This window comes from Mandrillus leucophaeus, unplaced genomic scaffold, assembly GCF_000951045.1.
Source record: "Mandrillus leucophaeus isolate KB7577 unplaced genomic scaffold, Mleu.le_1.0 Scaffold845, whole genome shotgun sequence".
In the NCBI taxonomy this organism is placed as follows: domain Eukaryota; kingdom Metazoa; phylum Chordata; class Mammalia; order Primates; family Cercopithecidae; genus Mandrillus; species Mandrillus leucophaeus.
The window spans coordinates 139346-157526 of record NW_012109197.1 but is presented as its reverse complement, the minus strand read 5'-3'; the positions used below and the strand labels follow the sequence as shown (position 1 = coordinate 157526).

The 18181-nt window shown below is 62.1% G+C and overlaps 2 protein-coding genes across 2 annotated transcripts in view; both read left to right on the top strand.

The window, feature by feature from the left end:
- Positions 1 to 4151, top strand: part of B4GALNT4 (beta-1,4-N-acetyl-galactosaminyl transferase 4) — a 19442-nt gene extending 15291 nt beyond the window's left edge. Inside the window, exons 8-13 of the mRNA XM_011968496.1 lie at positions 1360 to 1651; positions 1816 to 1969; positions 2080 to 2152; positions 2242 to 2395; positions 2762 to 2888; positions 3697 to 4151. Of these exons, the coding sequence (XP_011823886.1) occupies positions 1360 to 1651; positions 1816 to 1969; positions 2080 to 2152; positions 2242 to 2395; positions 2762 to 2888; positions 3697 to 3820 (924 nt within the window). The 3' untranslated portion in view covers positions 3821 to 4151. The remainder of the gene's footprint in view (positions 1 to 1359; positions 1652 to 1815; positions 1970 to 2079; positions 2153 to 2241; positions 2396 to 2761; positions 2889 to 3696) is intronic.
- Positions 4152 to 12136: 7985 nt separating this feature from the next.
- Positions 12137 to 18181, top strand: part of PKP3 (plakophilin 3) — a 14375-nt gene continuing 8330 nt past the window's right edge. The window contains exons 1-6 of the mRNA XM_011968495.1: positions 12137 to 12225; positions 14038 to 14233; positions 16331 to 16410; positions 16537 to 17162; positions 17256 to 17379; positions 17863 to 18067. Coding sequence (XP_011823885.1) covers positions 12145 to 12225; positions 14038 to 14233; positions 16331 to 16410; positions 16537 to 17162; positions 17256 to 17379; positions 17863 to 18067 — 1312 coding nt within the window. The 5' untranslated portion in view covers positions 12137 to 12144. The remainder of the gene's footprint in view (positions 12226 to 14037; positions 14234 to 16330; positions 16411 to 16536; positions 17163 to 17255; positions 17380 to 17862; positions 18068 to 18181) is intronic.

The window sequence follows — 18181 nt, the reverse complement described above, 5'->3', positions numbered from 1 at the left end:
GGGCGAGTGGGGAGTCTAATTTGGCCTCCGGGAGGCCTGTGGAGTCCTAAGAAGAGGCAGCATCTGTTGTGCCCAGCCTTGAAAGCGAGTTAGGAGCTGCGCAGTGATGACAGGCAGAGGCAGGGTCAGAGGATGGAGGCAGAGCTAGGACTGTTTCTCCTGTGCGTGGTGGAAGGTTGTGAGCAGGGCAGGAATTCCACCGGTTTGGGTACAGACAGGTGTGCCGCTGCCTGGAGGGGAAGGGATGGTGGTGGCGGTGACTGACAGCCTGGAGCCCTGGGGGGTGGGTGCTGGATTCAAGGTGGCTCAGAGGGCACGCCTGCCCCTGGCTCTAAGCTTCCTGAGAGCAGCTCGTCATGCCATGGAGGCCTCATGGGATGGTCATTGTTGTGGTCCCACCTTTGCCCACTTGGGTGTGGCTCAAGGAGCAACAGTGTAGAGAGACTGAGAGCATTTGGGGCAGGAGGTCTCTGACACTCAGGGCTTTGGGGTGGGGAAGGACAGGAATTGGAGGGAGGCCTCGGACCCCTCCGCACCCAGGTGGGCGTCCCCCGGTGAAGGGCACAGACTGCCAAGGGAGGATGTGAGGCCGACTGAAGAGAAAGCGTCGTCCAGGGCAGGATCCTATTTTCTCCAGATGAGGAAAGCAAAGTGGAGGGAAACTGAGGTTCTCGGCTGGGCAGGATGAGGAGGAAGGGGCCGGGAACAGGCTCCCAGCATTGAAGCCTCCTCCACTCGGGGATCAGGACAGGCCCAGAGCTGCTGCCTGGGGGAAAGGGGTTCTGTGAAGGCACGGGGGCGGGGGGCTTCTCAGAAGAGGTGACCCAGGGCCTGGAAGAGGAGTGGCTGGGAGGGCTGGGGCAAATATCCCAGGCAGGGGACTCCTCAGGACAAAGGAGAGGAGACAGTGGCTGTGCCTGAGGAGGAGTCTGCTACCCCAGTAGGAGGGGAAGATTGAAGGCCACAAATTGGAAACTGCTTAAGGTCCTAGAATGCCATAGAAGCCGTTTGAACCTTGTCCCATGGGCAGTGGCCAACTCCTGAAGGTTTCTGAGCAAGGGGGTAACAGGACAGCTGGACATGTCATAAATGTCACCTGGGACGTGCATGGTGGCCGGGAGGCCCGCGAGGGGGTGAGGATGGGCCTGGGCTCGCTGGTGTGCCCCCAGTCCTGCCCCGACCCTGGAGGGGTGGCTGGAAGGTGGACCTGCCTGCTGGGCCTGCCTGGAGGGGCAGAAGCTGTGCCGCGGAGCCCGCAGCCTCCCGCAACTCCAAGTCAGCTGAGTTTCTGTGGCCAGGGCGGCCCAGGGTTTCGGGTGGGGTGCAGGCTGGAAGCCTTCCTACCGGCTGACCACCCAGCCTTGCAGGCGCTTCGCGCTTCTACGCATCGTGAACGTGGAGAAGCGCCGGGACTCGGCGCGAGGGAGTCGCTTCCTGCTGGAGCTGGAGCTGCAGGAGCGCGGGGGAGGCCGCCTGCGACTCTCCGAGTACGTCTTCCTGCGGCTGCCAGGAGCCCACGTGGGGGATGCAGACAGAGGAAGTCCCGAGCCCGCTCCCCCGGCCTCTGTGCGCCCCGATGGCCGCCCCGAGCTCTGCCGGCCACTGCGCCTGGCCTGGCGCCAGGACGTGATGGTTCACTTCATCGTGCCAGGTGCGCAGGGCGGGCTCGGGGTCTCCGGGAGACCGCGTGGGAGGAATGTGGACCCTAATGACTAGGAAAGGGTGTGGGTGTCCGGGATGAGGTTCTTCGGAGCTGGGAGGCCCCAGTATACAGTCAGGGTCGGCTCAGCGCCCCGCCCCCCATTTCTCCTCCAGTGAAAAACCAGGCGCGGTGGGTGGCGCAGTTCCTGGCGGACATGGCTGCGCTGCACGCGCGCACCGGGGACTCGCGTTTCAGCGTCGTCCTGGTGGATTTCGAGAGCGAGGATATGGACGTGGAGCGGGCCCTGCGCACTGCGCGCCTGCCCCGGTAACGGCCCCTACTTCCACCTGGGCGGACCCAGCGCACCTTTCCTCCCCGGGAGGTGGGTTTTCCTGACCTCACCCCCAGAGATCGTGCCTGTGACTCCTCCTCCCCAGGTACCAGTACCTGAGACGAACTGGGAACTTCGAGCGCTCCGCCGGGCTGCAGGCGGGAGTGGACGCGGTGGAGGTCCGAGGGCCAGATGGGGGTCGGGGAGCAAAACGGGGCGTATCCGGGGAGGAGCGGAGGGCGGGGCTCAGACCTCCCGCACCCCCCAGGACGCCAGCAGCATCGTGTTCCTCTGCGACCTGCACATCCACTTCCCACCCAACATCCTGGACGGCATCCGCAAGCACTGCGTGGAGGGCAGGCTGGCCTTCGCGCCGGTGGTCATGCGTCTGAGCTGCGGGAGCTCGCCCCGGGACCCCCACGGTGAGGCCCCAAGCGCCCCACCCTGTGATGGCAAGGTTCCCACCAACCGCCACGGTAACGTCCAGGAACCCGGGGCCTCTCAGTCCCCAGGGGAGGCCTGGGAGTCCATCAGTGCTCCCCGTAGAGCCCAGAGCCCCAGTCCCCCGGCACCAGCACACCCAGGGCCATGCGGGGGTCCCCGGGGACCTCCTGCAGTATCCTGCGTTTATGCACCGCGCTCCAGGGTCATTACTGGGCACCGCGGGAAGCCCCCATGGTGATGGGACCCTGCCCCTGAGGCCCTCCCGAGGTCTCCTGGCGGCCCTTTGCGGGGAGGCCTTGCAGGACCTGGTCTGAAGGGCAGCACTCCTCACCCTCCCGCCCCAGGTTACTGGGAGGTGAACGGCTTTGGCCTTTTTGGGATCTACAAGTCGGACTTTGACCGGGTCGGAGGCATGAATACGGAAGAGTTCCGAGACCAGTGGGGGGGTGAAGACTGGGAGCTCCTGGACAGGTGACCGCCTCCCACTCCCCTGACCCCTGCGTCCTCCTCGGAATGAGGAAAATGGTGCCCACATGCTGAGAGAACTCTACCCTTCCCCATCTTCCCAGTATCCTGCAGTCTCAGAGAGACCCCCTCCACCCGAATCACTCCTGAGACCCTGTCCCACCCCCAGGGTCCTGCAAGCTCAGGGACATCCCTGAACCAGCTCTGCCCCCGATCCTGTAGGCCTTGGGTGCCCCTGAGTCCCCAACCTCCCACTAGGGCCCTGGAGGCTGGAGGCAGCCCTGACAGCCCCAGTCCCTGGACCAGGGTCCTGATCACCTCTCTCTGCCCCCGGCCCCGGGGTCCCGACCACCTCTCCTCTCTCTGCCCCCGGCCCCGGGGTCCCGACCACCTCTCCTCTCTCTGCCCCCGGCCCTGGGTCCTGATCACCTCTCTCTGCCCCCGGCCCCAGGGTCCTGACGCCTCTCTCTGTCCCCGGCCCTGGGGTCCCGACCTCCTCTCTGCCCCTGGCCCCGGGGTCCCGACCACTTCTCTCTCTGCCCCGGGGTCCCGACCACCTCTCTCTCTGCCCCCGGCCCCGGGTCCTGATCACCTCTCTGCCCCTGGCCCCGGGGTCCTGACGCCTCTCTCTGTCCCCAGCCCCGGGGTCCCGACCTCCTCTCTGCCCCTGGCCCCGGGGTCCCGACCACTTCTCTCTCTGCCCCCTGTCCCGGGTCCTGATCACCTCTCTCTGCCCCTGGCCCCTGGGTCCTGACCACCTCTCTCTCTTCCCCCTGCCCTGAGTCCTGATCACCTCTCCTCTCTCTGCCCCCAGGGTCCTGCAGGCAGGGCTGGAGGTGGAGCGACTCCGGCTGCGGAACTTCTACCACCACTACCACTCCAAGAGGGGCATGTGGAGCGTCCGCAGCAGGAAGGGCTCTCACACGGGGGTGTCCTGAGGACGGGCAGCCCCTCCCAGCCCCGGTGGGAGTCCGGAGGCAGCTGCTGGGGGCTGGGCTTTGAGCTTGGTCCCGAGGGACCCGGCAGGGCTGGTCAGAGGGGCACAGCCACCACCTGTGCCTGTTCCTCTCTGGCCCACTGGGCCCCGGCGTCGTGCCCCTCCCTGGAGAGGCAGCCTTCACAGCGGGTCAGGGCCTGGCCTTGGTCCCCACTCTGCGATGATTTCTGTGAAATTTTGCTGTAGCGACGACATTGTTTTCAGGATTTCCAAGAGTTCTGTCTGTTCTGTTTTTTATTCAGAATGAAATGAAATATTTTTTTTAGTTCTGACTTGTCCTCTATGCCTGTTCTCTTGAGAGGTGGAGTCCTCACTGCTGGGGGACCCTGAGCATGACCTCCTGACTTCCAGCGGCAGCCCTTCCAGACCCCAGCTTCTCCCACCCCCAAGACCACTTTCCCCTTCCTGCCTGTGAGGTTCGGTGCCCGGCCCTGTGGGGAGGGGGCTTCCGACTTCTTCCTCCCGCCCTGTGTCTGTGGGGTCTGTGCCCGCTGATAACAGACATAGACAGCACCGGGCCCTCCCACACTGGGGCGAGGAATGAGCAGTCACCGCCACAGTGCCCCATTCTGCAAACAGAATCGGGTGTCAGTCCCACCCCAGCCTCCTCTAGGGTGGAGGAGCTGTCTGCACCCAGGTGGGGCATGTCTTGTGCTGGGGCTGGGGGTGATCAGGCAAAACTTGGGGTTGCCAGAAACAGAAACCCAACTCGAGCCAGTGAAGCCATAATCAGGGGGCCTGTATGACTTTGGTACCTTCAAGGTCAGGGTCAGCAGGGCACCAGAGAAGGACTGACTCAGAGGCTGGTCGAAGCCCACTCCTGCCTTGTCTCCTCTCTGCCCGTGGGTCCAGCTCGGTCCTGGCCTGGGCTGGGTCACAGGAGGGAGGCTGTACTCTGCCAGGCCCCGAGTGGCCGTGTAAGTTCCTTATGGCTGCTGTAGCGAATTGGCACAAGTGTAGTGGCTTAAAAAAATTTATTATCTTACAGTTCTGGAGATAAAAAGTCCTAAAATTAAGGCTGGCACAGTGACTTACGCCCGTAATCCCAGCACTTTGGGAGGCTGAAGCGGCTGGATCCCCAGACACAGTGGTGTGTACCTGTAGTCCCAGGTACTTGGAAGGTTGAGGCAGGAGGATCACCTGAGCCCGGGAGGTCTGGGCTGCAATGAGCTGTGATTGCACCACTGCACTCCAGCGTGGGCAACAGAGCAAGGCTCTGTCTCGGAAAAAAAAAAAAAAGGCCAAAATTAAGGTGTCAGCAGGGCTGGTTCCCTCTGGAGACTTAGGTGTGAGTCTGTGTCCCTGCCTTCTCCAGCTTCTCCAGGCCACCTGGATTTCAGCAGCTTGGCCTCTTCCTCTCTCGCACTTCCTCTCTCTCCCTCTCTCTCACCTCCTCCTGTGACTCTGACCCTGCTGCCTTCTCTTGTAAGGCTCCCTGTAATTACACTGGGCCCTCCCAGCAAAACCACAGTAACCATCATGTCCCTCACTGGGTCACATCTGCAAAGCCCTTTGCCGTGAAGGTAACAGTCACAGGTTCTGGGACTAGAACAGGCACGTCTTGAGCGGGCACTCTTCTTTCTACCTCTTCATTCACACTGGGTGGAATGGCTCATACGCCCAGCAGCCAGAATTGTCCTCTGAAGATGTGTCCTGAGATCACCGCTCACCATGCACACAGGGCAGCTGGGAGGTGGAGCCGAAGGAGGAACCATGTGGACCAGCCATTGACCAGAGTGGCATCCAGTCACCTGGTGTGGGTTTCACAGGTCCCGCTGGTCCATTGGGGAGAAGTGCCCGCAGGGCAGAGGACATGGCTGGTCACACACGCCCGGAAGCCATGTGATGACCAGCTGTCCTGCCCACTGATCCCTGTGTATCTAGTTCAGATGGAATTGTCCCCACTCACAAATGTTTCACAGCAAGAGAAGAACTAGCCTTGGATTTAATGATCCATGCTACCCCAAGAAAATGAGAGAAGGAGAGAAGAAGCGTAAACCACAGGCGGGGGAAGCCCACACATCAGACAGAGAATTAACCTCGGAAAACAAGTCAAAATTCCATGTAATCTGGACGATTCACACCATCGTTTAATCCATTTGGCAATGGTTCATTGCACACTCACTGCACGTCACGCACTGAGGAAAAGGCAGGGGATGGAACAGACAAAAACCGCTGCCCCCAAGGATCTTACATTCTAACACGGGGGGGTGGGGCACGACGATGCCATCAATAAAACACCTGGTATACCGGCTGGCAGCAAGGGCAGCGGAGGGAAAGGAAGCCCGGGAAGGCAACAGCCCATGTGAGTGTGACTGCGTTTCTGAGCAGGGTACTCAGAAAGACCAGGTCTGAGAAGGTGAAGGTGACCGAGGACACAGGCGGGGGAGGGCAGGGTTCAGCGGCAGCCTTTGAAGAAATTTCTTAAAAATCAATGATAAGGCCGGGCATAGTGGCTCAAACCTGTAATCTCAGCACTTTGAAAGGCTGAGGCAGGAATGATGGCAGCAGTGGCCCATCTAGAATGGCCGATGCCAAGATGCTGGCCGCAGCGGGGAGGCATGGCTGGGCCTCCCACTCCGTGGGGCAGGCAGGAACCCGGCCCTCCCAGGCACTGGGTTCATTTGCATGCACCTCAACATTCCTGTGCTCTTTGGGGCCCAAGAAGCCCCCCCCCACTCCCTGTGGGCTCGGAAGTACCTGCTCCTGCCCTCACTGCGGAGTCTGGCGCTCCCTGTAGCTGGAGCCAGGGCCCACAATCCGCTCCCAGAGGCTTCCCCCGGCATGGTTGTGAGTCGGGCGAGGGGGGTGCCCCAGGCTGCCCCTGAGTGTTGGAACTGCAGGGGGAACTCACAGTGACATCGCCTCCCTGTGCCCCGGATGCCGGCCCGGGTACTGTGAGGGCCTAAAGCCTTCACCCCAGGCTGCAAGGAGATGGACAGGGCAGCAGGATGGCTGCAGGAGCAGCAGTGGCAGCAGTAGGTCCCCTGTGCCCCACGTCCCCAAGGCTGCCTACTGTGCGACCTCCACCCTCGCACGGCTGGGCAAGACCCACTCCCAGGCCTGGAGCCCCCACAGCCGCCTCAACCTCGCTTCCTGCCGTGTACCGGGAGCCCATGAGCACCCAGCTGAAGGCACAGCCAGGATTCATGGAACCAGCCCTGGAAGCATTGGGTTTATTTGTGCAGGGTGGGAGCACTGCAGGTGCAACCACAGCCGTCCAGGTTGCAGCTGTGGGCCCAGGCCTCCTGCTGGTCTTGGGGACCAGGGAGGACCCCCTAACACCACAGACTTGGGGGTGTCCCTGCTCCTGGCACCCACCCTGATCTTGGAGTGGGGTTGGGACCAAGCCCAGGTGCTGTTGCAGCCCAGCCAGGTGTGCACCCTCAGAGCAGTGCTGACACACCAGTCCCCTGCCATCTCAGCCCCTCCAGACTTTGGGCACCAACGAGTGTGGGAGGGAGGCCAAGATGGGGCTGGGGGCAGCTCAGTGCTGGCCTGTGGGCATCCCTTGGCACGAGCAGCCTGGGCACCATGGACAGCAGTGGGAGGCAGACAGGCTCCTGGGAGGCAAGAGGCAAGTCCCTGGTGAGGCTCCACCTTCAAGCCAGGGTGGGCCTGAAGGCTGGGGGCCACGCTGACACTCCCGAGGACCAGAGTGGGGACTTGTGGTGCCTTTTCCGGGCCCACCCATGGCTGCCCATGAACCAGTAGGCACTAATTTCCTCCCCTCTGAGGCCCATAAAAGCCCCGGGTTCAGCCAGAGTGGAGAGGAGGACGGAGGGGACAGGATGGCCAGCTGCAGAGAGGAGCTGCCCTCTCTAGGGCTTCCTCTCTGCTGAGAGCTGCAGGCATTGAGTTGACCAACTGCAGAGAGGAGCTGCCCTCTCTGCTGAGGGCTGAACACTCGTTGGGATGACCAGCTACAGAGAGGAGCCACTTACTCCCAGCCTCCTCTCTGCTGAGAGCCTCTGAGCTGTTCTAACACTCAATAAAGCTCCTTTTTGTCTTGCTCACCCTCCACTTGTCTATGTACCTCATTCTTCCTGGACACAGGACAAGAACTTGGGCAAAGGTGCTCCCAGCCACAGAGGTTTCTGGTCAGAATAGCAACACCCCAAATATCCCATAACATTTTTGGGGGCTCGTCTGGGATCTGTGGAAGGGTGAGCAAAAGTGGATCTTCTCTTTCTGTCCTTTCTTTGTGGTTCCTAAACTCCTCAACAGCTGAAATGAAAGAAGAATACCAGGCCGCTATCAATCAGCTAAACGTGACGACTAGTCTCCAAGTGCCAGACTCAACACATGGGGGCCAGGCTTGCTGGGGAGGACACTGTCAAGCGCCCATCACCCTCAGGTGTTGGGAATGTTGGCTTTGTTCCAACCCAGTTTTCCTTCATGGAAGTCTAGCTGTCACGTGGGACCAGAAGGAGGTCCTAGGGCAACTGGGGGTATCTGGCTGAGGTTACCCCTTGGTGTTATCCAAAGGCCCCTGGACTGACTCCAGTCCCAGGCCTCCCATGAGGGTGTTGGCACGAGGACCTCCACTCTTTCCTATCGTTCTTTTCTTTCTTTCTTTTGTGACTGTCATGGTTCCTATCTCTTCTTTATGTGTGATGTTAAATGTTAAGGATGTTGTTGCAAACCAGAAATATTACTGGGTAGAATGAGCATTTGGCTGAGTCATCAAAACTGTAAAATGGAAGGTTAAGAATAGCACAGATGAAGCTAAGTGTGCCTTGGTATCTGTATATAAATTTGTGGCAAAAATGTTCTTGTTATTTCCTTGGTCGTCAACTTGGTGCCAAACACCTTGAGACCCAGAAGAGAAGCATGGTCTCGGGAGGAAGCTTTTCTGTAAACGTGAGGGCCAGTGGTCTGAGGCCTCGTGTGTGCAGGCTTTCTTTGCTTTGCAGGGTAACTTGGACCTTTACCTCTGTTGTAGGATTGATCCAGCCCTCGTAGTGGCTGTCTCAGGAGAGGCTGCAAGAGGCAATCCCAGGGAAATAGAGAAGCAAACCCCAGAGGCACCTCCAGTGGAGGAATCAAACCCTTCGCTCCTCCCTATCCAGGTTCTCTCTCAATCTTTCCCCAGCCTAGAAATCCTCATTTTAGGCAGTTCCCAGTCAAATTAAGGGAGATCTTGGCAAGTTTTTAGATGGCCCTGACAGATAAATAGAGGCTTTCCAGAACCTAACCCAAGTATTTGAGCTCTCCTGGAAGGATGTCATGTTGCTTCTGAATCAAACCCTGACCACTTCTGAAAAGCAGGCCACCCCGCAACTGGCAGAGAATTTGGGGGATGAGCTGTATATCTTATCTAGGGCCAAGGAAGAGGAAACGCTTTATCCAATTGGAAAAATAGCAGTACCATTGGAGGACCCTAAATGGACCCCAGTGATAAAATGGGAAAATGGAGGATGAAACACTTTCAGATGTGATACTGGAGGGCTTGTCAGGGACTGGGGCTGGGCCTCTCGATTGCACCAGGCTGGAGGGCTCGCAAGGGAATGGAACTGGGCCTCTCGATTGCACCGGGCTGTCCGTGGTAGAGCAGGGATTGGCCCCACTGCCTTCCCGGGGGATGGCAGCAGCCTTGGTGAAGGGTGGCTCTCTGTCTCCTGATTCAGTCAATGAACAGCTGGTCCTAGGGGATAAGGGGATGAGTTTATGGCACAGGCAGCCCCTGATGTCAGGGGACATATAATAGGGAAGCAACAGCGGGAATGGGCTGTGGGACCAGATGGTACTTTGGGGGCATCCTGGGAGGGGCAACCTTGGTTTTTTGCAGTGGGGACCGGGAGGAAGTCCAGGAAAGAAAGGGAACGCAGAGGGTCTAATAGCCGCCCTGTGGGCTCATGGACCCCAGAATCCCTGGATACACCTGTGACTGCTGCAAAGGTGTTGGGCCCTGGCCCTTCAGGAGGGTTTCCAGACCGTGCAGGGAGGAGGGCCCTTCAGGAGGGTTTCCAGACCGTGCAGGGAGGAGGGCCCTTCAGGAGGGTTTCCAGACCGTGCAGGGAGGAGGGCCCTTCAGGAGGGTTTCCAGACAGTGCAGGGAGGCCACCTTGGCCCTGTCCAGTTTGCCTTGGGGACCACTGGAGGACAGACTGTCCCTGGAGACATGGGTTGCCAGACCTAGGGCCGGTCTCCCAAATGGTACAGCAGGACTGATGGGTTCCCAGGCTCCTCTCCCCAGCTCCAGTCGTCCAGACCACCACTGCCATTCAGGAGCCCCAGGGATTCTGGAGGAGGATGGACCACCTCCTGGACTCCAGAGCAGGCCTTTCAGTTCTCCTCTCCAATCTGGGCCCCACTCCCCATCTCTTGGCACAACTGTGAGTGGCATCTCAGGCCTCCTTCCTCCACCATGTCAGGAATCAATATAGTCTTGTGAATACGGGGAGCTTTTCTATGGAGGGTTTAATGTTTTTTCCTTTCAAAAGGCACCTTCTTAGGCCAGGCCCCCAGTTCCTGGGACTTCCTTCCTCCCCCTTGCTTGAGGAGGACGTGGCCCCACAGCTCCACCTGTTTATAACAGAAAAGCAGCAGAGGAGCTGCCACCACCTGTTAGTAGCTGCAATTTGGTGAGGGACACTTGGGACTAATTTAATGGGTCCCTACACCCTCCTGAGGCCAGACTCCAGGAGAGCCCCCGGGAGATGCCCCACCCGTCTCGGACATATGTGCCCTTCCCAGAGCAGCGCCGGGGGCAAAGGAAGAGCCCGGGACTCATCTGATGAACGAGTGGATGGACGGATGGACAGATGGACAGACTGACCAACAGGGCGGCAGCGGATGGGGTGTGTGCAGACGAAAGGTGTCCCCCCAAGAGCCTACTGGGGCCGTACCCCTCAGCTGCCTTCCATGACAAGGACCAAGGCCAGAGACCTCAGAGCTGCCCACCCACAGGCCCGGGGCAGGGGCAGGGGCCACACTCCGTAGGGTGAGGGGTGGTGCCCATAGGCAGCAGGGTAGGCTCCGTGGAGGGGCTGGGCCCTGGGCTGGACTTGGCTGGAGCCCAGGTCGGAAGGTTTGCAAAGCGTGGGCGCCAACAGGAAGCGCCAGGACGCTTGCCTCTGGGTGAACTGTGCCCCCACACTGGGTCCATCAACCACCAAGGGGCCCCCCAATGCACTCCCCACCCGGCCGCTGCAGGCGGTGGGACCTGAGGCAGCCTCCCAAGCCTCTCTGTGCACCAGCACACTCCTGAATTCGGTTTTGACTATTATTTTGCTTCTAACGTCCTCACAACTTTCTCCCCAGATCCTCCCCCTTCTGCTCCTTAAGACTCCCACCCCATCCCCCTCCACCCAGGCAGGCTCTGCCCTGTAGACTTGAGTATGTGCCCTCCCACAACTCCAGGCATGCACCTGGCAGCTCCACCCCCGACCTGGGCCCAGCCCACCTTCTCTGTGAGTGCCTCCCATGCCCCCCACGCTGAGCCCACCGCACCCCGAAGCCCTCCTGCGCCCTCTCCCACCTCCTCTTGGGAGGTGATTGACAGGCCACCTGCCACCTGGGATCCAAGAGCAGTGCTCACTCACCCTTCGAGGCCCTCACGTTCCGGGTTCTCAACCTGATTGTGCACCCAGAGCGACCTGAGGCTACATGCAGATTCCAGGCCCCACAGACAACCGCCTCCTCCAGGAAGCCCACCGCCTCCTCCAGGAAGCCCACCACCAAGCCCTCGTCCAGGGCTCCTGTGCCAGGAACTGGCTCCAGGGAGAGCGAGACACTCGGGGCTGGTCACAGGGCTCAGATAAGACTCCTCTGAGCCTGGGGCTGGAAGCTGCAGCGGTGGTCTAGCAGGCATCGCCATCCCTCTGGCCTGACTGCGGTGAGGGAAGGTGCACCCCAGATTCCTGGCTTTGCCAAAACTGTGCCTGGCAGGGACCACACATCCTCAGGGAGGCGCCGCAGCTCTGGGGGTACACCTGCAGCCCTCTCTGCCAAGGGGAGGAGGGAAGGTCGGCAGAGGCCCTCCAGGCTGGCTTCCCCTGCCACGCGGCCCCGCCTGGCCTCTGCAGGGCCCCAGGTGGGCCTGGGGTGGACCTGGATGCAGGGCGGGGCCCAGTCCATGCCAGGCACATACCTCCAGGCCCGCTCTGTGCCGCACAAACTTGTCTCCCAGGATTTTTCCACACGAAACCCGTCTCCCAGGGAATCAGCCAGTCTGATGAGCTGGGCGTTCCCACCCCGCCCTCCGGGGCCCCCACAGTCCTGTCCCACCGCAGAGGCTGCCCCGCACGCGCCAGGCCAGGGATGGAGCCCAGGACACCTCAGCTGTCAGCAGTGGCCTCTGGGATGAGCTGGGAGGCTGGCGGGATCCGGACCACGGGCAGGGTAAGTCTCCCACCCCTGCCCCACCACCCCGACCCCATCTGGTGGCCCAGCCCAGGCCTCGCCTGTCCTTTCAGTGGGCCCTCCCCTCCCCCTTTAGTCCCCAACGCTGATTTCCGACTCCCACCTCTAGCTTCCTCCCCCTCAGCACTGACCTCACCCTTAATGCTGCCTCCTGACCCTGGATCCACCCTCACTGCGGGGAAGGGTATGCCCGAGAGGAGAGCCCAGAGCCCGGGTCCAGGGTCCAGAAGAGGCAGAGGCTGTCAGATGAGCTCGTGAGAGAAGCCCAGGGGTTGTCAAGATGTTCAGCTCCCACCCCCAGCCCTCCTAGGCTTATCCCCACCCCCCCATCTACCAGGGGCCTGTCCCAGAGGCCAGAGGGCCTCAGAACCTGCCTGCTGGCTCCACTGGCTGTGGTGCTCGAAGGAGACCTTCTGGGCACAAGCCCTGCTTGGTCTGGGCCTCCCCCGCCACCCCACCCCCACCCTCACTCCCTCTCCATCCCGGCCACTGCTCTCCCAGACCCCTGGTTCTTCCCCGCACACCCCACCCTCAATCCCTCTCCATCCCAGCCTCTGCTCTCCCAGACCCCTGGTTCTTCCCCGCACACCCCACCCTCAATCCCTCTCCATCCCCGCCTCTGCTCTCCCAGACCCCTGGTTCTTCCCCGCACACCCCACCCTCAATCCCTCTCCATCCCAGCCTCTGCTCTCCCAGACCCCTGGTTCTTCCCCGCACACCCCACCCTCAATCCCTCTCCATCCCGGCCTCTGCTCTCCCAGACCCCCTGGTTCTTCAGCGCACACCGCTCCTGCCCCAGCCTGGCATGCGCTGACAGGAGTGCAGGCCCCTCTGAGTCAACCCCCTGGGGCAGCCCCGCCCCCCTGCACCCTGACTCATGTGCTGGGAACGGCCTCCCACCCCAGGGCCTGGGGGGCAGGAGCAGTGGTGCCAGGGTCCCAGAAGCCAGAGAGGGTCAAGTCAGCCCTTTGGAGGCCTCTGTAGGGGGTGAGGGGGTCCTGAGGGTGAGTTCCAGGGTCTGCAGGCCTCGGGGGAGGGCCGGTCCATCCACATGCTTCCTGTGGGAGGGGGCTCTCTGGGTTCCAACCACCAGGGCCTCCATGGAGTCCGGTTGGACCCTAAAGCTCCGTCCCTCCATCCTGTGTCCTGACCCTGGCACTGACCCCTGGCCCCCCACAGTGTCTCCTGCCAACCCCTTCCTAGGCCTCATCCCCGCCTCACCAGCAAGGCTGGGCTACCGTGGAGGCTGTCTGGTCCTTGGAGCTACCTAGGGCCCTAGACCCCCCAGGGGGTGGGACACCCTACCCTTCATGCTGGGGGTGGCAGGACATAGGCTCCCTCAGGACCTCTGCCCTTCCCTGACACTCAGGACACAGAGGGCCCCTCTGTCTCAGCCCCACGACAGAGGGCCCGGTCCGGCCTTTACAGGCTGAGAACAAGAAGGACCCAGGGTCCCCGTGGCCCTGCCGTGGGATGGGAGAAAACGAGGCAGGAGGCCAGGCTGGGACCTGGGGCCATGCAGGGCCTGTTCTTCCGCCCAAATTCCACCTTAAGCAGGCGGTGGCTCCTCCCTCCCACCTGGCCAGGTGTCCCCGCCCCCAGCTGCGCTCAGGGCTGGGCAGGCGTCTGTCTCCAGGCGGCTCTGGGTGAGGCTGGCGGGGCGGGGACTTCAGGGAGAAGGCCTGGAGGGACAGGACGTGAAGATAGTTGAGTTTGGAGGCGGCCGCCAGGCCCAGGCCCGGTGGACCTGCCGCCATGCAGGATGGTAACTTCCTGCTATCGGCCCTGCAGCCTGAGGCCGGTGTGTGCTCCCTGGCGCTGCCCTCTGACCTGCAGCTGGACCGCCGGGGTGCCGAGGGGCCGGAGGCCGAGCGGCTGCGGGCAGCCCGAGTCCAGGAGCAGGTCCGCGCCCGCCTCTTGCAGCTGGGACAGCAGCCACGGCACAACGGGGCCGCTGAGCCCGAGCCTGAGGCGGAGACTGCCAGAGGTAGGCCAAGGCACAAGGCAGGTGCCGGGCAGAGGGGACCTCAGCAGGGACGATGGTGGCGGAGAGAGGTGTCTGCGGGCGGAGGTGGTAGGGCGAGGGCACAGGCCGCAGTGAGGCTGGCTCCTGACTCACCAGGCCTCACACTGAGTCACGCACCCCGCCCCAGCGGGCGTGGGGAGAAGCCATGGGTGGGGCTCCCCATCCAAGCAAGGACCCCCGGGTCCTCCAGGGACACAGCCTGGCCAGGCCCCACCTGTGTCCTCAGCCTAGAGCCTCCCCCGTGGGGGATGACAGGGAAGGCTGGCACATGGCAGGCGGGCCAGGCCCCTCAATCGGCAAACCCGGAACACGCACGCGACTGCCCCAGAAGCACAGGCTCACGCACGGTCTCAGGGACACCCAGACACCCACGCTTCTCCCACACCTCATGGGAATGAGCAGAACAGGAAAGCGGGGAGAGGTGTGGGGGGGCTGGGAAGTCCTGGAGGAAAGCCAGGCCTGTCTGGACCAGGGGCTCCCTGAGGAATTAGAGGGGAGGGCCCCGCTGGAGTGACCCAGATTTCTCTGTGGGAACAGCAGGTGGAGGAGCACCCCTCGGTGCCAGCCAGACCCACCTGTGGCGGAATCCTGGCCCCACTCACGCGAGTGCGTGTGCATGCGTGTGAGTGTGAGTGACAGGAGCACACAGATGCTGTGGTTGAGGGCAGTGGTTCTAGAACGTCATTTCCTCCTTCGCCAGCTACAGCAACAGGGATTAAGGTCAGACAGTAAGAGGAACCTCCCAGAATGCCAGGGACCCAGATGCCAGTTCATCGTGGTGTTTAGAGGGGACCCCCAGGACTGGTCTCCAGCTACTGGCCGGGGGGAAGTGAAGGTCGCCCAGCGGAGGGGCCGGCCCGGCGGCCTGGACTGTGGGGTCCTCCCTCCAGGGGCCTCAGCCTTGCTGGTGACCAAGTCGGGTGCCCAGGGGTCATGGGGTGGAGGACGGTGAGGGAAGGGTTAATTACCACCCTGGCTACCCTGCCAATTAGAGGGGGGTGGATTATAATTGGGGGGTGGGGGTGAGGTCCCCAGGCTGGGGCGTGCCCCTACTCCGGGCTGGGCCTCACCAGCGTCAGAGAGTTAATAGCCCCGGCCCAGAAGCCCCATTAACCAGGGTGAGTCTGGGGCCCCTGCTGTGGGGGTGTCCCCAACAGAGCATCCAGCTCTGGGCAGAGTTGTGGGAGGGCCACGGCCCCCTTCCCTGTACCCCACACTGAGCCCCTCAGCCAGTGGTCGCTCTGCTGGGCCTTCTCATGCCCCCGCCATCAGCCCGTCCTCTCTGCACCCACCCACGAGTCCATCCCTCTCCCCACTCACCATCTACCTGCGGGACCCACCATTGTCGCCGGCTCTCCCACCCCTCCGTCCACCACTCTGTCCATCCTTCCAACAGTCACAGCAGCCCTCCCATCCTCCTCCTGCCTGTCTCTCCATCCACCCTCCGCCCTCCACCCTCTGTCCACCCGCCTGTCTGTCCACTCACTGTGGAGTCGGGCTGACGCAGCTGCCCTTGGCGTGTGTGTGGCTGGACGGGGTGGGTGTGGCCCCTGCCTCGGGCTCTGCCGGGTGGGAGAGAGCACTGCAACAGGGCATACTGGTCCAGGGAGACAGTGTCACTCTCCTGTGACTGGGCACAGATGAGATTTGGGCACAGGAGGGGCTCAAAAGGAGTCAGTGTGAGTTGGGGCAGGCCAGGTTGGCTTCCTGGAGGAGGAGGCTGGGTGCTGTACCATGGCAGGGATTGGAGAACTGATGTCAGAGTCCCTGGCACATTCCTCCAGGCGACCAGGAGGTCAGTGGGTGAGCGCATCTGCCTTCTTGGGCAGAGGAGGCACAGCTGGGGGGTGGGCTGTGGAAGGTGGACCACCAGGGCTGACATGTGAGGAGACCAGGCCATGGCAGGAATGGGGAGGCCCTGGCCCTGAAGCCCCTGGCCTCCCTGCCCTGGATTGGAGGCTGCTCCTGGGGTTGCGAATAGCGATGGAGTGGGGAGGAGGCAGGAGGCCGGGGCTTTGCTGTGTGGCAGAGCTGGGTTACCACCGTCCCTCTCCACAGGCACATCCAGGGGGCAGTACCACACCCTGCAGTCTGGCTTCAGCTCTCGCTCTCAGGGCCTGAGTGGGGACAAGACCTCGGTGAGCAATGGGCCCAGCCCGAGGGGGACGATCTGAGCTCTGCAGTTCGGAGAGGGGGAGGCACTGCGGCAGGGCTGGACACAGGTGAGCCCAGGCACGTCCTCACCGCCCCCTCTCGACCCACAGGGCTTCCGGCCCATCGCCAAGCCAGCCTACAGCCCAGCCTCCTGGTCCTCCCGCTCCGCCGTAGACCTGAGCTGCAGTCGGAGGCTGAGTTCTGCCCACAACGGGGGCAGCGCCTTTGGGGCCGCTGGGTACGGGGGTGCTCAGCCCACCCCTCTCATGCCCGCCAGGCCTGTGTCCTTCCACGAGCGCAGTGGAGTTGGCAGCCGGGCCGACTATGACACACTGTCCCTGCGCTCGCTGCGGCTGGGGTCTGGGGGCCTGGACGACCGCTACAGCGTGGTGTCTGAGCAGCTGGAGCCTGCAGCCACCTCCACCTACAGGGGCTTTGCCTACGAGCGCCAGGCCAGCTCCAGCTCGAGCCGGGCAGGGGGGCTGGACTGGCCCGAGGCCACCGAGGTTTCCCCGAGCCGGACCATCCGTGCCCCTGCCATGCGGACCCTGCAGCGATTCCAGAGCAGCCACCGGAGCCGCGGGGTAGGTGGGGCAGCGCCGGGGGCCATCCTGGAGCCTGTGGCCCGAGTGCCATCTGTGCGCAGCCTCAGCCTGGCTGACTCGGGCCACCTGCCGGACGTGCGTGGGTTCAATAGCTACTGTGGCCACCGAACCCTGCAGAGACTCAGCAGCGGGTGAGTGTCTGGGCCTGGCACAGGGAGGGGGCTTCTGCCACAGGCCCAGCCTGAACCCAAAGTTAGCCTGACCCTTGACCCCTGGCTCCGCAGTTTTGATGACATTGACCTGCCCTCAGCAGTCAAGTACCTCATGGCTTCAGACCCCAACCTGCAGGTGCTGGGAGCGGCCTACATCCAGCACAAGTGCTACAGTGATGCAGCGGCCAAGAAGCAGGTGACCACCCGACCACCCACTCACTGCCCCTGGTGACCTCCCTCAGGGCCCCACCACCTCCCACTGACCTCTGCTCACTGACCACCCCTCATGGTCCCCAAGCTGACCAGGCAGACCCCACTGTGTCCAGAGTCCCCTCAGCAGAGGACGAGCAGTAGGGTACAGTTTGGATACACGTGCATCACCTGCATACATCTGCATACACTTGTGTTACCTCCGTACGCCCGCATACACCACCTCCATACACCCGCATACACCTGCATCACCTCCATATACCCGTATACACCTTCGTCACCTCCATACACCCGCATACACCTGCGTCACCTCCATACACCCGCATACACCTGCATCACCTCCGTACACCTGTATACACCTGCATCCCCTGCATATCTACATCTACGCACCTGGACACATCTGCACACACGTGCATAGTCTGCATCCATCCACATGCATCTGTGCGCCCCCATATGCCTCTGCCCGCAGGCCCGCAGCCTTCAGGCCGTGCCTAGGCTGGTGAAGCTCTTCAACCACGCCAACCAGGAAGTGCAGCGCCACGCCACAGGTGCCATGCGCAACCTCATCTACGACAATGCCGACAACAAGCTGGCCCTGGTGGAGGAGAACGGCATCTTTGAGCTGCTGCGGACACTTCGGGAGCAGGACGATGAGCTTCGAAAAAACGTCACAGGTGCTGCCTGTCCCCTCCTCCACCTGTCCTTCCTCCACCTATCCCCCTCCACCTGTTCTCCATCTACCTGTCCTCCATCTACCCCCTCCTCCACCTGTCCTTCCTCCATCTACC